The sequence below is a fragment of the Channa argus genome, chromosome 7, assembly GCF_033026475.1.
Source record: "Channa argus isolate prfri chromosome 7, Channa argus male v1.0, whole genome shotgun sequence".
Lineage (NCBI taxonomy): Eukaryota > Metazoa > Chordata > Actinopteri > Anabantiformes > Channidae > Channa > Channa argus.
This window is the reverse complement of record NC_090203.1, coordinates 5,304,630-5,326,262: the sequence shown is the minus strand read 5'-3', so window position 1 is coordinate 5,326,262 and position 21,633 is coordinate 5,304,630. Positions and strand designations below refer to the sequence as shown.

The 21,633-nt window shown below is 42.5% G+C and overlaps 1 protein-coding gene across 14 annotated transcripts in view; it reads right to left on the bottom strand.

Moving 5' to 3' along the window:
- Positions 1-21,633, bottom strand: part of syngap1b (synaptic Ras GTPase activating protein 1b) — a 119,984-nt gene that overhangs the window by 23,386 nt on the left and 74,965 nt on the right. For 9 of the 14 annotated variants that reach the window (XM_067510304.1, XM_067510303.1, XM_067510307.1 and 6 more), the window contains 13 exons: positions 18,294-18,385; positions 14,886-15,007; positions 9,709-9,862; positions 9,288-9,386; positions 6,224-6,463; positions 5,348-5,677; positions 4,638-4,782; positions 3,797-3,941; positions 3,438-3,674; positions 2,507-2,708; positions 1,523-1,725; positions 1,218-1,419; positions 247-840 (listed from right to left, as the gene is read on the bottom strand). In XM_067510304.1, the coding sequence (XP_067366405.1) occupies positions 247-840; positions 1,218-1,419; positions 1,523-1,725; positions 2,507-2,708; positions 3,438-3,674; positions 3,797-3,941; positions 4,638-4,782; positions 5,348-5,677; positions 6,224-6,463; positions 9,288-9,386; positions 9,709-9,862; positions 14,886-15,007; positions 18,294-18,385 (2,765 nt within the window). Of the gene's footprint in view, positions 1-246; positions 841-1,217; positions 1,420-1,522; positions 1,726-2,506; positions 2,709-3,437; positions 3,675-3,796; positions 3,942-4,637; positions 4,783-5,347; positions 5,678-6,223; positions 6,464-9,287; positions 9,387-9,708; positions 9,863-14,885; positions 15,008-17,909; positions 18,386-21,633 lie in introns of all 14 variants that reach the window. The other 5 variants (XM_067510316.1, XM_067510305.1, XM_067510310.1 and 2 more) reach the window with 5 other exon arrangements.

Here is a 21,633-nt window from a genome sequence, read left to right as displayed (position 1 = left end):
CACCTCAAACACCTTTTTTTTTGTAACTGCGACAAACATTTTCACAATTTTCTGTGTTTTTAAACAAACAAACAAAAATCAATAATTTAACAATGATTAGGCGAAGCCCTAAAACCATGCAATTAGAACCGATTAATTAGAATAAAGTAAAGTAAAGTAATTAGAATTAGGAGTAATAGGAAGCAAATCTACCCAAAGGGGCTTTAAGATGTCATGGGACACTGGTGAATATTTATGGACATTTACCTGCACATGCATGGACATCTGCCTGCGTCCGTACTCTGCCCTGCTGTAGTCGTCGCTGTAGCTGTGTGAATGGATGATGCTGGGTTGGCCCAGGTCACTGTCCCTGGTCCTGAGGGTGGACAGGTCCTCGCTGCGAGAGAACCCCCCATGGGCGAACTGTGGGATGTAGGACTGGTGAGAGGGATCAGGCTCTGGGGCCAGGAGCAGTGGTGCTGGAGGTTGAGCCCGGCTGTGCTGGTGATGGAGCTGTTGCTGTTGAGGCCCATCAGCAGTCGCCAGATGAAAGAGGGGATTCTGGAAGGAAAGCGGGTAGCGCATGGCGGCGGCCTGCTGTTGCTGCTGCTGGGATAGCGAGTCGGTGGTGGTGCCCATCTGGCTCAGCTGGCTCAGCCGAAGGCCGCCGGACATGCTGGAGCCGCCAGAGCCAGCTGACAACCTCCCACCGGCCCGCAGCTGGCTGCTCAGGCCCGACCCCAGGCCGCCACCGCCTCCGCTGCTCAGCCCTCCGAAGCTGCCCATGCCGGCGATGGAGGCCTGGGAGGAGTTGAGCATGTCCACCGACTGCAGGTTAGACACGCTGTTCATTCGGGAATCCTGGAGGTCCATCATAAATACGCTTTTATTGACACTGAGCACCTAAATAATAAGGGATATGAGAGGCTAGTGTGCCCCCTGCTACTTGCTATGTTAGGCGGCCACGGATGATATGGGTGAGGGTGGTGCGGGTGTTTTTACCGCGAGGCCTGGATATCGGAATGCCTCAAAGTATTTCCCAGGAAATACCGCTAGGATGAGTTGCGTGGTGAATCAGTGGAAAAAAAGCAGATGTCATGATATACTATAGCCTCGATCACACGATGGCAGATTGTATTAAGTATGACTAACATGCACGTCATACTAACCTCACTTTGGTAAAGATAAACCTAGTGGATGGGATGATAATTCCCCCGAGTCAGTGTGATAAAACTCACCTTAGGGTCTGGTTCTGTGATGTCTGAGCTGCTTGTGCAGTAGGCTGGGCTGGATCGTGCCAGGGGAGGGCGTGATACGTAAAACATGTCTTTGGAGGACGCTATATGAGGATGGTCACGGTCCTGGAAACTCATCTGGGAGCGGGGCGGCATGACCCCTCCGGTCGAGGTAGGGGAAGGTAAGCGAGTGATATCTATAGAACTGGAGAACAGCGGTGGGTAAGATCAATGGATTACGAGCGTAAGCATTTCTCCATTCGCTGGGAAAACACGGCTGTTATAGTCACAACGCAGATGTCACATACCTATTAAGATCTCTCATCATGAGATTTTGGAACTCGGATGAGATGCCCCTGTTGAAGCTTGGCCGTGACAGCAGCCTGTCTGTCTGTCTCTCCTGGACCCGGTCTGTTTGATGACTGGGCTGCCTCTGGAGGTGTGGGTTACGCAAGGCCATACTAATATCATTCAGGAGACGAGGCAAAGGACCCAGTTTTATAATGGCATCCTGTGGTTAAAGTAAAAAGAAAAAAAAAAGAGCTTTGCTGCAGATTATTATTATTTTTTGGTCATTCAATGCAAGCGTTTCATTAAAATGTCATATTTCCACCTCCACTTACTTGGTGTCTGTAACTTAATGACAGCTCAAGTTTGATTAATGATTTACAGCCTCGTGTAACCACAGGCTTCAGGTGAAAGATCAGTGAGACGTTTGTCAGAGTGAATGGTTGAAATTCAACGTTTAAGTGACATATCCAGCCTGACTTTAGTTTAGTTTGTCTGCACAGTATTGTACCAGAGCTGAAGAAAGCAACACAAACAGCTGTGAAACATAATGCTCAGGAAAAACCACTGGTGTGACTCAAGTCTAGCAATTTAATTGAATTTAAATCGTCATATTGTTTTGCACTGCATCATATTATCAAGTTTACATGTACAGTACAGAGTAGGTGTATCTATATGGCAAAGAGATAATATTGCCAAGAAAGTAGAAAAACGAATGACTGCAAAACCAATACCGTGCTTGAAGACAAGACATCTTAAAACGACACACAAATGCAAAACTGATGCTGATATAATAGGTATTAATGCATCAAAAATACAGCAGTATTAGTCAAAAATAAACAATCACTACAAAAACATCCTGCATAGAAAAAATCTATTCAATTAAAAGGCAAATAAAATGTAAACTACTCTAAAAACAGATACATTTTTAGTATTATATATGGAGAAAACTTAAAAAAAAACTTAAACTGTTTAAAGCTATAAAAGTAATTATACTTTCTCACCTTGCTGAGTTGAGCCATGACCTCCCAGAGGAGACTGTGCAATATAGACAGCTCTCTGCCCAGGTCGATGTATCCCTCAAAACCACCTGCATTGCTGACACTGTCCAGATTGGAGATCTCGTACAGAAACTGCTGCATCGAGCCCCACTCCATCTCTAGAAACTCATTCATGAAACACATGTACTCTTCTTTACTGCCAAACCTGCAGGTAGGAAGGAGAGGAATGTCGTGAAGGTGATGAGTAGGTGTTCGTATCTGTGTGTCTCTTGTAAATCTGGTTATTTATCTTCCACATAAATAGCCCAGAGTATGACTTTTAACCCCAGTAACTCAGCTTTCACCGTGGTTATGATTAAAAAATATAGCATAGTGGTTCTCACCTAAAAACAATTTCAGCATCACTGCGCTTAATGTAAAACTGTACTTCAAATTTGTTGTTGGCAAATTATGCAACATTTTATGATGCACAGTTGGGAAAGAGAGTGAAAATTGCCACTCACTGCCTGTCAAAATTTATGTAGCGCAACATTCGATTGCATATATTGAAACCGTGAACAAACATGCTAGTTTTCAAAGGCTTAAAATGAAAAAAAGTTTTCTGAAAGCATGAGTGTGAAGGTGTAACTCAGAGTTTAGTTTCTGACCCTTATATTGATAACTTTCATCATGTATCAATGTATCAATATGCAGATGATACTGTCATTTATTATTAAGTATTATAAAAAATTTAACAGCAAATACAGAAAGACATAGTTAAAAGCGAAATCAGTTTAGTATTTTGTTTATTGACTTAAAAAATGCATATTTCATTTTAGAGAGGACTGTTGTCTTGTAATTTCAGAAGAAATTGGTTTTTAGTATACGTTTTTAGGTTTGACTTTGTTAGTGTCCGGCTGCAAAGTGCAAAGGTTGTAAATAAAATAAAACTGACTTGGAGAAGTTTGCCAAGTTTTGCACTACTTTAGCGATGAGAGTGAGTGTGCGTGACGTCTGCTCATCGGGATACTCTTGGGTGAGGTTGAAGAGTGATGGGGACATGATGGCAGGACACAGGAAGCGTAAGAAGAGGGAACCGCTGATGAGACGGTCGGCAATGTCCTCCCGACCCCTCTCAGCACAGCGCACTCTCCAGGAGGCAAACACTTCCTTTAGCTCCCGGGGGAAAACACTGTGAAGATGATAAAAATATAAGGAAAGGACGGAAAGCGTGGAAGTTCTCTGAATAAGAATCCGAGTCTATTTTTAACAGAACTGAAAGCAATATGTTGTTTGAATTTGCTAACTACTCACCAATGGGAGTTAACGATCTTGCAGAGTGCCAGTTCACAGCACATTCGGAGATTGGCTTGTTGGTCTGGGAGCACGGAGGGTGGTGTTCTCATGGGGTCCACTTCACAATTTTCCTCTGACTCATACAAGGCCCTTATGAACTCCCCTACAAATGACATTTCATTAGTAACAACCAAACAACAGAACCTATAACAAAGATCAATTCAGTGCTGTTAACACAGAAAGCAGCAACAACAAGAAAGTCATAATGCAAAAGTTTATTAGGATTCATTCAGAGTAAAAGAGATATGACATAGCTTGAAACCCCTTGGCGGCAGACTAATTAGCCAACATGCTCCAGTAAATTCTCATACAAAAGCAAATACTGGCTGGAGGCGTGGACAGCACAAACAAATACTGTAAAGGCCAGTCGTGAATAAACGCACTGAGGGGAGCTGAATTATTGGCAGCCTACAACCACAACTCCCATGCTAAATTTAGTGTACTTTCTTAGTATACTTTCCAATTCTTTAATGAAACTGATGAGGACAACATCTCAAGTCCCTCCATTCTTTTTATGAACCTATATTTCCACTGTACTGCTCTGCTAGACGTCAGGCATTTGTGATGAGCTTGGGCAGTTATGTAATTCAAATATCAAACACTATGCAGAACTACGTTAAATAAAGTTTAGCCGTGAGTATGAAGGAAAGTAATAATCTTCCTCCACAAAAAGGAATGATATCTTTAGGCTGGTGTCCTTTAATTAACAGCTTCTATAATTTTAAAGTGAAATTGGAGTGAAAATTGCTGCTTCAGTCTATATCATGACAAACTCAAACAACGAGCGACCCTGGCTCACCTATAGCATCCTTGAGGTACTTGTGTCCGATCAGTTTGAGGTACTCTTCTATGGCTTTGGTGGCCAGAGTGTTCTCTCTGAAGATAAGGTGTTCTCGGTCGATGAATCTGTCTACCTCACACATTGCCATGTCCGAAAGGAAGTCCTGGCAATTAGGAGAACTAAATTATTTGGCTTCCATTTAGAGAAGACAGGAAAAAATATTACTAGATTTTTTTTTGGTCTTATAGGACACGTTCACTCATAATGAACTTGCTTCTTTTGGTTCTAGTTTGGGTGGTATATGAATGTAAATGAATGCCATTAAACTTTCCTCTGACTTCCCAATATTAAAATATCTCTCTACTCTCTCTAGCGAAACAAACGCCTCCAGATGACATCACATAGAGGAAGTTTCAGTTCAGATTATGGCACCTCGTCGCCCACTCTATGGAGTTTGTAATCATGGTCAACCTGCTTTTCCAGACCTCCACCAGATGACATCATCTGAACTCCTGATGATAAAAAACTCCTCCAGGTGATGTCACATGGAGGAACCTTTTAGCTAGAAGCAGAGAAATATTTTAATATAGAGGAGTTTTAATGAGGGATGTTTGAAAGCCATAATGTACACTTAAACGCTAAACTAAAGCCTTAGAAAGCAAGTTGAAAATTGGTGAAGTCGCCCTTAAAGATCAGAGAATATTGAATAGAGGAATCTTATCCTGTACCTTAGCTTTGCCTGTGCTCTGCAGTATATGCACCAGTGCACAGGCCACTTCCTCTTTGCTCTTGACACTCAACACGGGCTCCAGCACAGCACACAGAGTGCGGTAGTTATTGGTGACGTACTCTGCAAACTCCTTGTACAGCTCCATGGGCAGGATGTTCATGGTCTGGAAACGGGATTTGAGGCGTAGTGATGCGTTGATGATCTTCCCACCTCCGACACCAGCTCCCTTTGTGAGGACGCTGGGCTGGATGACCGGGTACCACTGCTCCACAAACTGACGTCCAGTGATGCTTGAGATGGGGATGCTCACAAGTCCTAAGTATGTGCTCTTTCCATCAAAGGGAAAGAGGTAGATATTATAGTCATGTGTTTTTAGACCTTAAAAAAAAAATGTAAATGACTGGAAATGTCAAAAGGTGTCGTCTGAAGTAAGAAACCAGCTGTTTTGGTATGGTGGGGCCAATCACGTACCACCATGTTTAGAATTAAAACTCTCACATTTGCGGCGCATAATTCATCCTCTTGATACAAAATATATATTTTTTCTTTTAACAATAAGCTAAATGGTCCGAATATAAAACAAATAACACAAAATGGCCATATTACAAAGTATCTGCAGGGGGTTGATAAGGTTGTTGAACCATAGCAATGATTCAGTGATTATGTCATCAATTATTTCAGCTGCTTTTATTTCTTTTCAAGCGGTTGTGGACTCACCGTGGTTTGAAAACACTTGGATTTCCCTCAAACTCAAGCTATAGGATGTTACAATCTATTATCACTTATCGTGACTTTGAGCAAAAGTACGATAAAATAAATCAAATCTAATGTTAACACGCTGCTGGTATGACAATCATTACCCCACAGTTCTTACCTTGCGTCTCTTCTTGTCTGTCTCCTTGTATAGATGAAGGCGTAGGTTGCGGACGGCTGGCAGGTTGTTGAATTCAAAGTGCTCTCCCCAGAAAACCGTGTCGGTGCGGGGTTTGCTGGTGGTGCGTGCGTACAACATGTCGTCCAGACAAAGTTCGCAGTAATAGCGCTTCTTGGCTGGAAGCTCGCGGGCCTCGATGATCCACAGTTTGAGCACATTGTCCACCCTCCGGCTGTTGTCCTGCACAGAGACGAAGTCAGGTCAAGTAAGGTCAAGTGCATCTAATAATAGAGTCATTAAAAAGCTGTGCAGAGAGAAGATGATACAGTGCAGCGTAAAATATGACAAAGATTAAAGAAAATAGACGTGGAAGCAAAGACAGGGTGTGTGTGAATAAAGGGCAACGTCAGGTCAGCCTTCAGGAGAACAGAGAAACGGGACAGGAAAGAAATGACTTCTGACATGGCGGCTGAGTTACTGTCTGATTGTAGGCTCTACATGATAAATTGCTTTGAACTTTGGACTTCAATACAGAGACATAAGACAGCATGTCAGAGACAGAAAAAAAGAAAAAGATATGAAGGATAAGAGAAGTGAGGGGCCTGAAAAACGTAATTCACACAAGCGCATAAACAGACAAATGATACAATGCACATGTGCTGCAAAAACGAGGGACAAACAATGGTGATGATGTTTCCCAGGACAGCTACACTACCTAATCATGAATGTAAGCTACATTTGACGTCCCCCATGGGTGGAGAGAGCGCCGTGTTGATTGCACAGCGAGGTTTTAGTGAGCGTGGGGGGGGGGGGGGGGGGGGGGGGGCACTGAAATGCCACAGTTGTTAGCCCTGTTTGCCTCAGAATATTTAAGTCCTAATTTAGACAGCTCAATATGTGAGCATCAGTGAGTTCCACTGTTGTAAACTTCTTCATTTGTATGCTCTTTGATAACCAGAGCCAAACACAAGGCATAATTAATTCCGAAATTCTGCGTTTGAATGCTGTGGGGCATCTGGTGGCTCAGTTTGCCAGTGCACATACAGCGCAGCAACACCAGCATGGGCTCGAGTCTTCTGCCTTAATATTATGTCACATCCTCCATAGCTTTTGTCTTATCTCAATTTTACTATCAATAAACTAGTAAAACACTAGAGCAGGGTGGAGTTCGTTCCCTTGCTTTTGAAAAGGAAATCAGAGGAATTAAAAGGCTCGGGAAAGTTTAGAAGCATAATGATAATCCCTGTCTCAGCGGTGAGTCTTATCTCTGTCGATGCATCTGGTCTGGGATCCGTGGTGCGTGTTGTTTAGTTGTGGGGGTTGATGGGGGGGGCATTTGAAGAGAGCCTCCACATGGAGACGTTGGAGCTCCATGACTCAGCCAGGAACCCCATGGCTTGAGCATCTGGACAAAGTCTTCGCCTTGGGTGACGTTCCATCTCAGTCTGGATTAATAACTCTTAAGTCCCTGATAGTCATCAAAGCTGCACGTGTGGCATCGCTGCTCGCTTTTTTAACATCACAAAGGGGAGATGTGGGAAAATGTCACCGAATTTCTGAAATCTGGGTGAAATTGTGGATACTAATTTCACTGAGCTGATATAAAGAGCTGAGATGTTTTGTTTTTTTTTGTTTTTTTCATTTTTAATAAAAGGTTCAAATATAATTGAAGTACCTTAAATTTGCACTTGTAAAATATTTTTTTGGGGGGTGAAAATACTGCTTCTCTTAATAAATAATATAGTAGAGCTGAAAAAAGTAAAATTTCCTTCCCCACTAATTGACTAGAAACTGGTGTCAGGACCTAAGGACACTGAGATGCAAGAACATTTTTGTACAAACTAAAACCTCTATTTTTGCTCTGAAGTTTGTTCACGCGAGTAGTTGGTTTAACTAAACCTCTTTAACTCCACAACCTTCAGCATGTTGAATGACACCTCATTGGGACGATGTGTATGTATATCAGCATAAAAAAAAGGTTTGTAAGTTTTATTTACAAAAATGTTGCAAGCAGAGTAGAATGAAGACTCCAGAGTTTTAGGTCCCGATCTCAGAAAACAGTATATGAAACCTGACAAGTTTAGAAGAGTCACAGATGGTGTTGAAGGAGCCGAAAGTTATCAGAGGAGCCGCAAACAGGAAGTGATCTAACAAGGGGAGACGCTAAAAACATCTTGTAAAAGTGAAGTGGTCTATGTCATGTAGATAATAGAGGAGAATGCTTGTACACTAGACTACAGTAGGTGCACTGCAGTGAATGATGATCCTGGACCAGCTGCTCAGTTTCAGTTTCCCTACTGAAATACATAAGTTGCGGTTCCAAAATGATCACAAATAATTGTAAAATGTAAAAAAGCTAGTGATGCACTTGTGACTGCACTTGCATTGCGTCTGTCTTTGATATATATTTGATGTAGTTCACTTTGTTGCCACTTAATCTAATTTCATTCAGATTAAGGGGTTGTGATTTGGGGGTTTTTCCCCTGCAAAGAAAAGCAGACTAATAAGTCAGGTCATGACCACTTATGAAGGGAATTTTCTCAAGCAGCAAATTTGTGAATGGGAGAAAATCTCTTAAAGCACTTGAAAATGCAACTTAAGAGCAAATCTGCTGATTGGCTGTTGTTCAGAGCTCACGTCTCCTTACGAGTAGCGGGAAAGGTGCTGAACTCATCAATGTTCAATCTTTTGCCTCTTCTGCCTTCGGTATCAAGTATCACAGACACGCTGGTCTGGTAGACGTGAGCTTGCTGTGTGCAATTTACTGACATCACAGTACTTGATTCGTAGACGTCAAATATTTTCCAAACAGCTATTTCGATCCTCCACCCTGCAACATTATCTCGTGCAGCTTCAATATTTGCTTGGAGAAGTGACTACATTGTTCAACACAGACACACACAGACACGAGGATGGAGTTCACACAGAGAAATGAAGCGGTGCGCTCTTATTGACAACAGACAACAACGGGAGACGAGGAGGAGAGAGAGAGACACACAGACAGAGGGCTCATCCTTTTTTTTTTTTTTTTCTTCCTCTACCGCATCCCTTTCTCTCCCCTCACCTTGTTGGGCTTGACAGCTCTCTGCAGGTTCTCGATCCATTTGTCTCTCTCTGCGGCTGAGCGACACGCAAAGCACTTGGTTCCCGATGCCGTAGTCACCTGAGGTTATAGCCAATGGTAAATTCAACAACCACAGCCATTAGTAACTATGGAGACTGCAACTAAGGCGCCAAAACAAAGTCTTGCATTCATTGTCAACCTTTCATGCTATGTTCCGTTAATGGAAAGGTGATGAAAAAGCTGAGCCTCCTGCAGCAAATTATGTACGGACTAAGGCTCATTTCATTGTCCCTGTTCCCTTTATTTTATTCCACATGAAAAAACATTTTCATTTCACATCACTGTCACTGCTCAGGATGGAACAACACATTCATTGTCCTGCACACTGTACTTTGTCCACAATGTTCCGCTCAGTTCTCACCTCAAAGCAGTACTCTTGTCCCAGGATGCTTGAGTGGACAGGCTTGATGATGGCGTCCTCATCCAGAGTGAGGTCCAGCGCCTCAGCAGCGCTGCTGGGGGACAGCAAGGACTCATGAGAGTGGGACTCTTTGAAGCTCTGCATCAAACGGGTCCTGGGGCGGGGGGCGTGACAGTTGTGTTCAGATGTGGAAAGGAAAGAGGGAGGTCTGTTATTGAAGGTGGCATTAAGTTTCAAGCCTGTGAAAGAAACTACAGGAAATTTCTTTTTATCTGTCTATGAGATTTGTGCTGCCAAATGTGTTAAACTGCACAATTAAAGCCATGTTTGTTAGTGTGTGAGTATCTGGTTCCAGAAAGAAGCCCTCTAATAAATAACAGATATTTACAAAGTTGAATAATGACAAACTGCACCAAACATCGAAAGAACACGGATTTGTTTTGTAGAATAGAAAAAGAAGAACTTCTATCCAGAACATGTTATTATATTTATTTTGAGACAAGTTGTTGGTGAAGGCCGATTACGATAAAGGACGCCTTCACTTCTCTATGCCAATAAACATCCCTTTGCCTTCCATATAATAAAATCTCTCTCTTCTTCTAGCCAAAACAAAAAAAACGACTCCAGATGACATCACCTGGAGGAACCTTCAGTTCTGATTATGTCATCTTGTTGCTCACACTATGGACTTTGTAATCATGGTTAAGTGTGTGCTTTTCAAGAGATCCTCCAGATGACATCATCTAAACTCCTAATGATGAAAAACTCCTCCCGGTGATGTCATCTGGAGGAGTTCAGCTAGAAGTGGAGATATAGGGAAGTCAGAGGAAGCAAGTTTACAAGCATTAATGTACATTTACACCTTAAACTAAAGCCATGGAAAGCAAGTTGAAAATTGGTGAAGTCGCCCTTCCAGATTTAACCTCAACTTACAGCACTGGAAATTACTTTTCAACACAGTTTGGACAAAATGTTTAACCTTTTATAATAAATGTTAAATAAAGTCCTCCGGCAACTAAAAAAATAATTATTTAAAACATGTAATTATTTAACAGACAGCTGTGAAGTGGGCAGACAGGAAAAAGGCTCTATGTGACAAAGTTAATGGGCTGAAATTGAAAGATAATCAAGTAGATTGACTGGACAGTAAAGAAGCTCTGATTTTCTGTTTTCCAATTCTGAAACACTCATTATAACCTGGATTGTAATGCGATTGGTTGCATCATGTCAGCAATTACACTTGATCAAAAGATGATTTTTTTTCCTCAGTGAGTTACTGTAACTAACTGCAGTATTCCATTACCACGTGTTTTAATCTTTGACTAAGCTGTCTTTGCAGATCTCTCTAGTCTTTTCAACTCCGCATACAATATTTTAAAATTATTCTTAATGATATCATCAGCCGTGACGCGCATTTGCAAAGGGCTCACGCTAAGTGACCGAGGTTACCACTAAAGCCCACCCATCATGCTCACCTACGCACCGACTCCCACCCACGCATGCACGCACGGAAGCATGTGAAATTACCGACCAGCTCAGGAGCAAGTCAAAAAGACGGACGTATGATAGAAGGGTGAGTCTAACCAGAGAGCGTGGAGGGATGGTCAGGTGTGTAGAAGCCCCTCAAGAGAATAAAAGGGGGGATGGAAATGAGCAAAAAAAGGGAAGATGCTGTAGAAAAGATAGTGTATATCCTCCGCGCTGCGTCCAACTCTCAGCGTCTCCCCTGCGTGCTCACACTGCTTTTGTCTGTGTTCAATCATAATGTTCATCAACAGAGCGCTGATTACAGGGGACCGGGGGGGGGGGGGGGAACAGAGACAGAGAGAGAGAGGAAGAGATAAAAATAGACCCAAAGGAATGAGTCAGATCGAAGGGAATTCAGAGTAGAAGAGAGAAAGAGTGGGGGAAGTCATGAGAGGATGGGAGAGAAGAAAAGGCAAGAGAGAGACCAAGGTGAGAGGTGGGGGATCGGGAGAGAGAGGACCTCTCGGTGGAACTCACATTGATTATGTAAACAGTGGATGCTCTGGAGAGGAAGAAAGTTAGATCAAATGAATTAGGGGAAAGACAAAGAAGGCTGGGAACGGTGTTAAAGGGCTGAAGTGGATGGAGAGATTAAGAAGGTCTCAGTGGGGAGACAAGAAAAGAAGACACGCAAACACACCTTGCAAATTGTATTTAACGCATCAAGACTGACGAACCACACATCTGAGAAAACAACCGCAGCAGGAGCGATCACTAAAAACGAGGGTCGATTAGGCAGAGGCCAACTTTTTATGTGCAATGTTTCTAGTTTCCTCTGCAGAACAGAAAGAAATTTAAGGGAAGAAAGAAAACACTAACAACAATTGTATCACTTGAAGTTTGTTCTATACGACAATCAAACATGTCCAATAAAAAATGTACAAATTTTGAACTGTTTGTGCGTCATTTTTCACATATTGCCTTAACACAAATACACTCCAACACTTATCCTGATGTAAGAGATGCAGTGGAAGCCTCCGGTCACACAGGCTCAATAAACAGCTGGCGGAGATATTCACTTCTGAAAGCGTTGAAAGTGAGGTTCAGCCAACTGATCAATCAGAGAAAAGCACATATTCGGAGATATTGAAACGAGCGGAAGAAACTGCTGAAAAACTGGTGAAGATTGACATTTTTTGGTGCCACTGTGACCTCTGGGAAATTGGGACATGCTTATTTCATTATTCATGGGCTAATCGACAAATCTATTATTTTAAAATGTTCAACAGATTCAAGTGGGTTAAAAAAAACAAATGACAGAGTGGATTAGAGTTGGTGAAACAGAAGGCTGTAAAATTCCCTTTGGGTCTTGTCAGGGCACAGAAACTCTGCTGGATTATCTCACAGTGGCCTACAGTGTTATGTGAGAAGGAAACATTTGTATTAAAAAAAACAACTAATTATTGTATAAATATATGTAAAATACATATAATTGCAGGTTTTAGAACCTGTTTCGGAGCCCACAGGCACATTTGCATGAATTTCAATCCATAATAAAAAAAAGGGGGGGCTCGTTTTCCCAGCAAACTCTCTCTGGGTAAATAAAACAAGAATGAGGAAGAATGAACAACGCTGCAGATGTTCGCCGACATTCCTGACAGAAAACATCTAGAGCAGACCAGAAGCTGTGAAAATGGATATCAGCCATCAGGGCTTGGCAAACAACCACGGCTTCACAAGGCTCTTGACTTTTTCTCCTCTGACCAAACAGGAATAATAGACATCCACAATCTTCCCAAATGAATAAATCATGCAGAAACCAGCCTTGGCAGACACCTGGCTCAGACAAGGTTTTTTTGCTCCCCTGTGTGCACGTTTGCCCTGGGTTTAAATTATCAAGACGACCTTGTTCACATTTGAAGTTTAAGTTTGTCTTGGCTGTAACAGTGGAAACATATAGAAAAACATTAAGGCTTCACAGTATTAACCACTTTTTTGATTAGTCGAATGGCATAAAACTAATTAACAACAGTTTTGTGTTCTTTTGTGATCTTTAAGCCAACTTTCAGCAGTTTCAGCTTGTCAGCTTTGACGATTTGCTACTGTTCGTTTTTTTTTTTAAATCACATATTAGGTGAATAATGAAGAAAAACAATCATTAGCTGCAGCACCATGGAAAAACACAATACTGTCACTTATTGGGCGAATTTCAAAATCTTGAAACACCATCCTTCATTTATTTCTCTCATTAAATCGACACCATTTATCAATATGGATCTGAAAACATGACGACAAACTGTTGTTGTTTTCGTGCAACAGAAGCAAAAAGTCAGTGGAAAAACTTGTTTTTTTTTTAAAGTGTGATTTAATTTTTTCCCTAAGCAAAATAACATGCATCTCTTGTGCTGCTGTGCCCGAAGGTCGCCAGATACAGAGGGGGTATAATTAAACAAATCTCCTACTGACTCATTATGGTCTGTACAGCCACCATATGGCTGTCTACTGGTTGCTGTAGAGAGAGCAGGGGTGTTTTTCTGCCCTGACACAAACAGAGAAGGTGGTAAGTGTTAAATGATTTTAATGACACTACTGTGAAAATAAAAACACTAATAATAACGTTACGTGGAAATAGAGACGGAGAGGTAGAAGTACTATAGATGGACACATTGATAGAAACAGCGCTCGAGATGACAGAAGTGCATAGTGAGGGACTGAGATGGAGAAAGAGACACAGGCAGACAGACAGTGATCAAAATATCTAGACAGCCCTCCACAAAACCAACGGGATCCAGCAGTCCGCTTATCTTCAGAAGCTAGAGCCTATCTCACCATGCACTGTGGCACACAATTGGCTGCTTGACACCATAAGGGCAAAGTGTAAATTCTACATTCTTACTCCAACTTTCTGTGAAGCAGGACATTTGACGCACTAATAGAGCCATTTGTGGTCCTCCCTCAATAATATATCTAAAGTCCGTACAGCCGTCGCCTTGTCATGTTTCCACATGAGTGAAGTGCCTGAACACCTCGCACAGAGCCACATTCTGATGAAACACAGATGACCTACATTTTATAGTGTCCGTGAACTCACTTCGCCTGCAGACCTCAATATTGTGAGAACTGTGACAGGTTTTGTAACCCTTTAAAAAAAAAAAAACGTTTTATGTGCCGCGACATCTCTTCCAGGTCACATCTCCACCATGATGTGGCCTTGTTTACAGTGTTGTGTCATCACTCACAGTAGACCATTGACTTCACAATGGACCAGTGAGCAAACACTGTGTCCAGCTTTTGCTCATGGGAGTTCTAGTGTCGTAGCGTCGCATTGTAATTATTTGACAGGACTTTAGGGACTGCACTTCTAAAAATATGTATAAAATTTTTAAGTAACCAAAGTAACTAGTGGAAGATGCAGTGTTACCTGCCACTGCTAAAATCCACCCGCATTTGGCGAGTTGGTGGGTGTTGATGTCAAGTCCGACTGGCCATGATTAACAGGTGTCAGAACACACACAGTGCATGCTGACCTTTGTCCACCACGACATTAACATCAGTGCGTAGTATTAATGTTGTGGTGGACAAGGGTTACTCACTGCTCAGTGTACAGGAGGAACACACAAAGCAAGATTTCATATTTAAATGCATCTGCACAGTGAAGGGATAAAATACAGACACAGCAGAGTAACACACACACACACACTCTTACTGACCTGTCTTGGTCGGCACTGCGGAAGCGGGGGAGGATCATGTGGCGGAAACTACTTGTTCGGTCCAGTTTGGGCTGGCTTTTAGCTCTCTTGATCGAGCCCTTCAACCTTCTACTGAGGAAACTCTGGAGCAGGTGGAGGAGGAGAGCAACAACAAGGGCAAACAGATGGAGACGGAGAGGGAGGACACGCGTGGCGTCGAGTTATCCAGACAGCATGAGTCGGCAAAGACGAGCAGTGAAAACAGGACAGAAGAGTCAGGGGTGGTTTGACGGGAGAGATTGACATGTTTGATGAGTCCCACAGTGTCAGTGTGATTTGTGTCAGATGCATTTTGAGTGACACCGAAATCAGATGGGAGACACACAAATGAAACACATGATGCATGATGGGGGAGAACACAAGGTTTATTATAATTATACACAAGGACTCACACACCCACACGTGTCCACTTGCCACAGGGAACTGCGGTGCTGTAACAGACCCTGTGGTGGGCATTAGTGTGCCATGCAGTCCAGCAACAGGAGCATCAGTTTGTCTTACACAAGCCTCCTTAGATGAGCCCATTAATAAGTACATAGCATGGGATCAAAACATGTATTTGGATAAGAATATCATCAGTAATTATTCAACATCAGCTTAATCGAAATGTTTATTTTAGTACAAAAAAATTATCAAAATTGTACCTGGTTTCTAGCTCCACTTGTTGAGAAAGTCTATTTTACTTTGTGTCATTTTCTGTTCTTTCTTAAAAAGCAATTTTAAAAAAGTGGAACTACTGCACCATTAAAAGATGCAACACTTCTAAAGCTGAACTATTCCTTCAGCAATTTTTATAAATGTGCTGCTTATATATTAAATATCTTTGGTTTTTAGCTATGTGATTACAGCAAATTGTGACATTTTGGCATATTTCTCTATTTATTTTTTAGACCTCTTAATTAAAAAAGACTGATAAAAAAAAAAAACAATCATTAGTTGCAGCATTTTGCACGTAAAAAAAAAAAAACATTTTTCTGTTCTGTTAATATCATTAACTTACAATAATGACACTGTTAGATCCGTAGACCATAAATGTCACATTTCCAGGCTATTTTCACCCTCTAAACCCTACTTACCTATGAAAGAAACTTAAAAGACGCATGAAATGTTATCTACCATCGTGCTTGAAAGGAGCTCAGGTGTGTCCTGTAAACCTAGAGTATTATCATTTATATACCTACAGCATAACAGCATTATTCAGTGGGAGAGTGACTGGAAGGAAATGACACATAGTCATCTGGCATGAGTCGAATGGCTTTGAAGCCTGTCTTAAGGATATGACTAAAGACTTGGCTCCATCTGCTGGTTCCAAGCTAATAGCCTGCATGACTAAATCTAATTTGATTAGCTGCCCCGTTTGGACACTTTCGGCCTCAAAAATGTAAAAGTATTCAATGCAGACAAAGAAAAGCCGGTATTATCTTTACTGGCTATGTTTGCATGCACATGGCAAGACGTGCAGATATATGTGGCTTATTTTAGCTGTGCATATTAAGCAAGTAAACGTAGCCGCCCAGAATGGGTATGCACGGGTACTTCTCCTGTAAGGTGGTGTACAGGCAATCACAAAAGCTGATAAAACCTTTTGTTTGCATTCTCGAATCAGGCTATGACTCTTCTCCTTTGTGCTTCAGGCCTGCTCATCCAATTAGAGAACCACACTCATTCTGGCCACTCTAATGCAATATCAAGCAATGATCCAAACACCAATAAAACACCAAAACTTTGACCACCCAAATGAAGGCTGCACATTTGCTCAAATGGATTTTCTGGCATCTGCAACTTTCTGCTCTATGAAAGATGCGTTTCATATTGCAGCGGTGAGTGGGCCATTGAAGAGAGGAAAACGAGTTCTGCTCATTCCAGCTGCAGTGACAGGAAGCAAACACTAGCAGGAATAATGGAAAGGAGATGGCCAACATTATAGACTACTGTCAGTAACTTAATAAGACAGCAATCTATTCTTTTATGTGCACATTTGATAACTTATGATTGAGTCACCATTAATAAAACTATAAACAGAGCATTTCTGTTTGGTGTTTTGCTGCCAGCTCCTCTCTGTCAGCACAATTTTTATTTTGCGCTTCTCTTTTTTTGACATTAAAGAATCGTACCAGGCGCTTAGTGTGTTTTAGTCAATTTACGACGAGCCACATTTAATATACATCAAAGTTTACCATTTGTAATACTGCTGTTTTACAAATTTGGACATATTTTCCCTGACATTCAAAGCATCCGTTAGTTTGCATTCATTTCTGTGAGATGAAATTGTATTGTCAGTCTCTTGAAACTTAAGTTGTCTATTTCATCAGAGTAAATACGCTGACAACACTGTGAATTAACCGAAAAATACAAAATACTACTACTAATATTTGCCACACAGACAGATAGATACACTGGGACTGTTTGTATTGGTGTGCATATGCAGAAACAGTGGATGTATGATACAGATGTTGTTATGTTGTCATGAAGGAGGGTTGTTTCATATATACAGTACATGTCTTTATGTCCTTTATGGAGATGCAAATAGAGAATTAAAAAAAGCAGTGCAGTGCATTGTTAAATTAATCTGCACTTAAACCTTATTACCAAGCACATAATAAACATTCATGCAGATTAATATGTTCAATTACATAACTAAAGTATGTTTTTTAAGAGCTGCTTATTGATTTTCCTGCAGTTGGGAAACGAATGGAGAAAAACAGATGCTTTATATGGTGGGAGAAATAATTCATAGGATAAAAAAATATATAATAAGACATTTTAAAATAGTCAGTTAGGGAAGGTGGTCTTACACACATACTGGTATGGGTCTTTAGCGTGTAGGACACCGACTAAAAGTGAAACGTGTTGAGATGTTTCCTACACTGTGAGATGTTTCCTCCTCACACCTGTCAGACCAACACCTGCGTATGTGAACATGTGTGATGCACGTAAACGTAAAGTAGCCATCGTGTCTCTGCCTCAGCCATGTTTGTCACATACCTCAACAGGGGGCAGTGGTGCAATAGACATTCCTCCCGCTACTGGACTCAAACCGGCAGCCCTCCAGTCTCCGCCCCAGTACGAGAAAGGGGGGGAGGAGGAGGAGGCGGCAGGAGAGTGGGGCAGGGTGAAGGAAAGGGAGGGAGAGAGGGGCAGTGAGAGCGGAAGGGAGGGTGTGCCTGGCCCTTTCTTGGAGCGCTTTTGGTGCTGCTGGCACAAGGCAAAAGAAGGGGAGACGGCCAGGGAGAGGGGAAATGGGTGAGGCGGAGTGCCACTGGCCCTACGGCCACAGGTGTGCGGCGGCCCCAGGACGGGAGGAGTGAGGAGGGACAGCGGGAGGGATGGAGGCAGCGAGCGAGGCCGGGGACAGGGGAGGTTACTCACGGATTGTCGGAAGGGTTGAATAGGGGCAGTGGGAGGGACCTCCATGCTGGGTTGCTTCCCGGTGGCTATGCTCTTTCGCCGGGCGCGATGATCTGTGAGAGAAAGAAAGAGGAGAGGGTGAACAGAAGACACTATTACGGGAGTAGTGCAAAGGAAACAACAAAGTTAAAATGAGGACAGCACCAAAAACTGCGGCTGCTGTAACAGGTAGAGCAGGAAGATGTGGAGAGAGAAAGACGGGGGCGCCGTGGAAATAAACAGCTACAGGAGAGATGTTATTGACAGTCTTCTTCAAGGAATGAAAGATGGGAATGAAAGCTAGATAGAGGTCAAAGGGGAGCAAAGGCAGAATATAACCATGTAGGGTCACATCCATCCATTGTCACTGCTGCATTTACTGCAACACACACGCAAACCCATAATCACCTTCATCTTTTGAAGGGCGGGGACTGACAAAATGGGCGAGGGACGATTGGAGAGATAGATTTTCTGTCTGGACGTCAGATGAGGAGAATGCTAAGAGTCTGCATGCTGGAGGGAGGGAGGCAGGGAGGGGGGAAAGGGTGGGGGTGGGTCGGGGGGGCGGGGGGGTGGTCTGGGAGATGGGAGCGTGGATAGAGAGGAGTGAGCATTAAACAAACAAAGCACTTATTGACTTCCGTTGGCAAGTTGGTGCCTAATGCATTGAATTGGCCAGTAAGGAAATAAACTCCTGTCCTATACTTGATGGGTGACAGAGAAGAGTGTAAAAGTACATCTACAGAACAGGAAACCTAACACAGGAGGTCTGGCTGACGTGCTTGGCCTGTTTTTCCCACTGCAGGACTATTACGTCACCAATCGGAGTTGACATTGAATGTATATATGGTCTTCTTGGGCAGTACGTCTTCCACTTTCCTGTCGTCCTCCCACCAAATGTCAAGAAACTCAACAAAATGTCAGTAATGTAAAGCTGCCTCTGCATCGGTGGCCTCAAGGCAAATCCCTGTACACGCACTGCGTGATGAAAGAGACTTCTGCGACTGGCAATAGAGAGAAAACGGGACGAATGGTGGCTGTAGTTCAGCCCGGCCAGGCAGTCGTCCACAGACCACGGGGCGGTCAGTGGTTCGATTCCCGGTCCCTCCTGGCTGCGCGTGGAAGTTTCTCCCGGGGGTTGCTCCCGGTGGGTCAGGTGGGTCAGGGCAGTACCTTGCATGGCAGCCACCGCCATCGGTGTGCGTGTGTGTGTGAAAGGGGGAATGAGAAGCAACACTGTAAAGCGCTCTGGATAAAAGCGCTCTGAACATGGCCACGCAGTGAGATCTGCCATTAAAATCTGTGAAAAATTCATAATTTGGCTATAACTCCGACTTGTAAATATGTGTGTTTCCTCATTGTTTGCACACGCTGCGTCTTAACTGCAATTAAAAGAAGAATTGAAACTGCAGTTCGGTACCACCGTCTTCTTTTTTTTTTTAAACGATTCTCGGTAGAAATATGCTCCAAATACATCCTCACATAGACAGGTGCCGTCCGTGGTTTCTGGGAGCAAGCCTTATTAAACAGCCCTGTCAGCAGCAATGCAGAGATACGATCTTCTAAAGGTTCCCGAACAAGGCCGGCCCTCTAATCAGTCAGAGGCAAAGGGATTTTTTTTGTACTGCTTGACTGATACGTTTTTCTCTTAGTTATTGTAATATCCTCACTACAAATTGAAGGCTGAGCGGAGCAGAGGGAAGGATGGCAGCACTGCTGTAGTCTGATCCCCGAAAGCTGCACATCGCCTTTAAAAAAAAAAAAAAAAATATCTGCGCACTCCTTCAAACGAACAACTAAACATTCAAAACTAATGCCACAAAACAATTTCCTATATAACGAACAGCATGTGTCCTAGTTTGCTAATACAGTTAGTTCATACAGTACGACCAGAGTTTATCAAGTATTTGTTGCCTCAAAATACTGATTTTGAAAAATATCACTCACTTCAGTCTCACTTTGGCTCCATGTAAACACAAACCTGCATTCGGTTTATCAAAGCCTGCAATCAAGTCTTATCTACACATTTTATTTGGTTTGTTTGATTTTAAAAAATTGAAAAATTCCTCTGATTCTTCACTTTGATAGCAGCCATGCACTCAGTGGGAACAGGAAGAGAGCGTACGTGTCGGATTTTTAACCCTTTACCCACTAAGTCTCACTTAAACAGTTTCCAACAACTGTCAGATTTATAGTCTCTGGAAGGAGCCCCCACCTGATCCGTGGAAGTCCCGATGCAAACAAATTCTGCAAGACTGTGAAATCTCACGTGTTCTCCAGTCAAAACAACTTTGCTAAAAAAAAAAAAAAAAAGCACAGTCGAACAAAGCACAGACTTGGGATGAGATCCTGGATGGAGAATCACAGACAAGGACTGTAAAGTCTACAGAGGAACATGGAGTTAAAGCAACTTTGTAAAACACAGCAAGTTAAAGCTGTAGTTAACGTGGGTCTCCCTTGGTTGTTGCCGACCTCAGTCACGAATATTAAAGTTTAAAATAATCTTTATGAGAAGCAGAGCAGAGCTTGCAGTCGGCTTTGCTTTTTGCGGTTGTGACTTATCTTATAACCGTCCCAGACCACAGAAGGTTTCAACCTGAGATTAGTATGTCTATAATAGAGTATGTTATGTCATAAAAATACAAAATGTCTGAGGTTCTGCTGCGTCAGGTTTTGATCAGTGTCCATCTTGAGTTCGACCGACACACCTGTATTAGCACAATGTTTAATTGAAGTAAGAAATTCAGGTTTTATTTTAGATTCATGTCATTTTGGTTCCCTTGTCTGAGACACAAACGTTAGTCTATCTGTTAGCGTTCTGACCTGAATGTCTACAGAGCCACGTCACTATGAACACTTTTAACAGTTGGACACACTCGTCCTCAATGAATATGTAAAATTATCTCAAGTCAGCAGCCGGTTGCACATTTGCACCTGATGAGACTAAAACTCGGCAAAGCCAGAGGAACCACCGCTTGGATAATCATTGTGTTTACGGCATTTAAACTACGGCCGGATGATGGGAAAGCTTTATACATCTACACAGCTTGTTCATCTCCTTGCTTTCTCTTTCAGTGCACTGCCCTCTCAAAGAGAAATCAATATCAACATGATACCCCTGATGCAAAATGCATCGAATGGTGGCATTTATTTGCTCTTATTTCTGGTCTATTTTCCCACTATTTCATCCTGTCTCACTCCGACTCTTCATGTTGATCATGTTATCTGTCTGTGCTCTTCCCTTTGCTCTCTCCCTCTCTCAGCCTCTTCTGTCACAGTCGCACTAATAACACACACACAGACGCACACCTCCTCTCTCCCA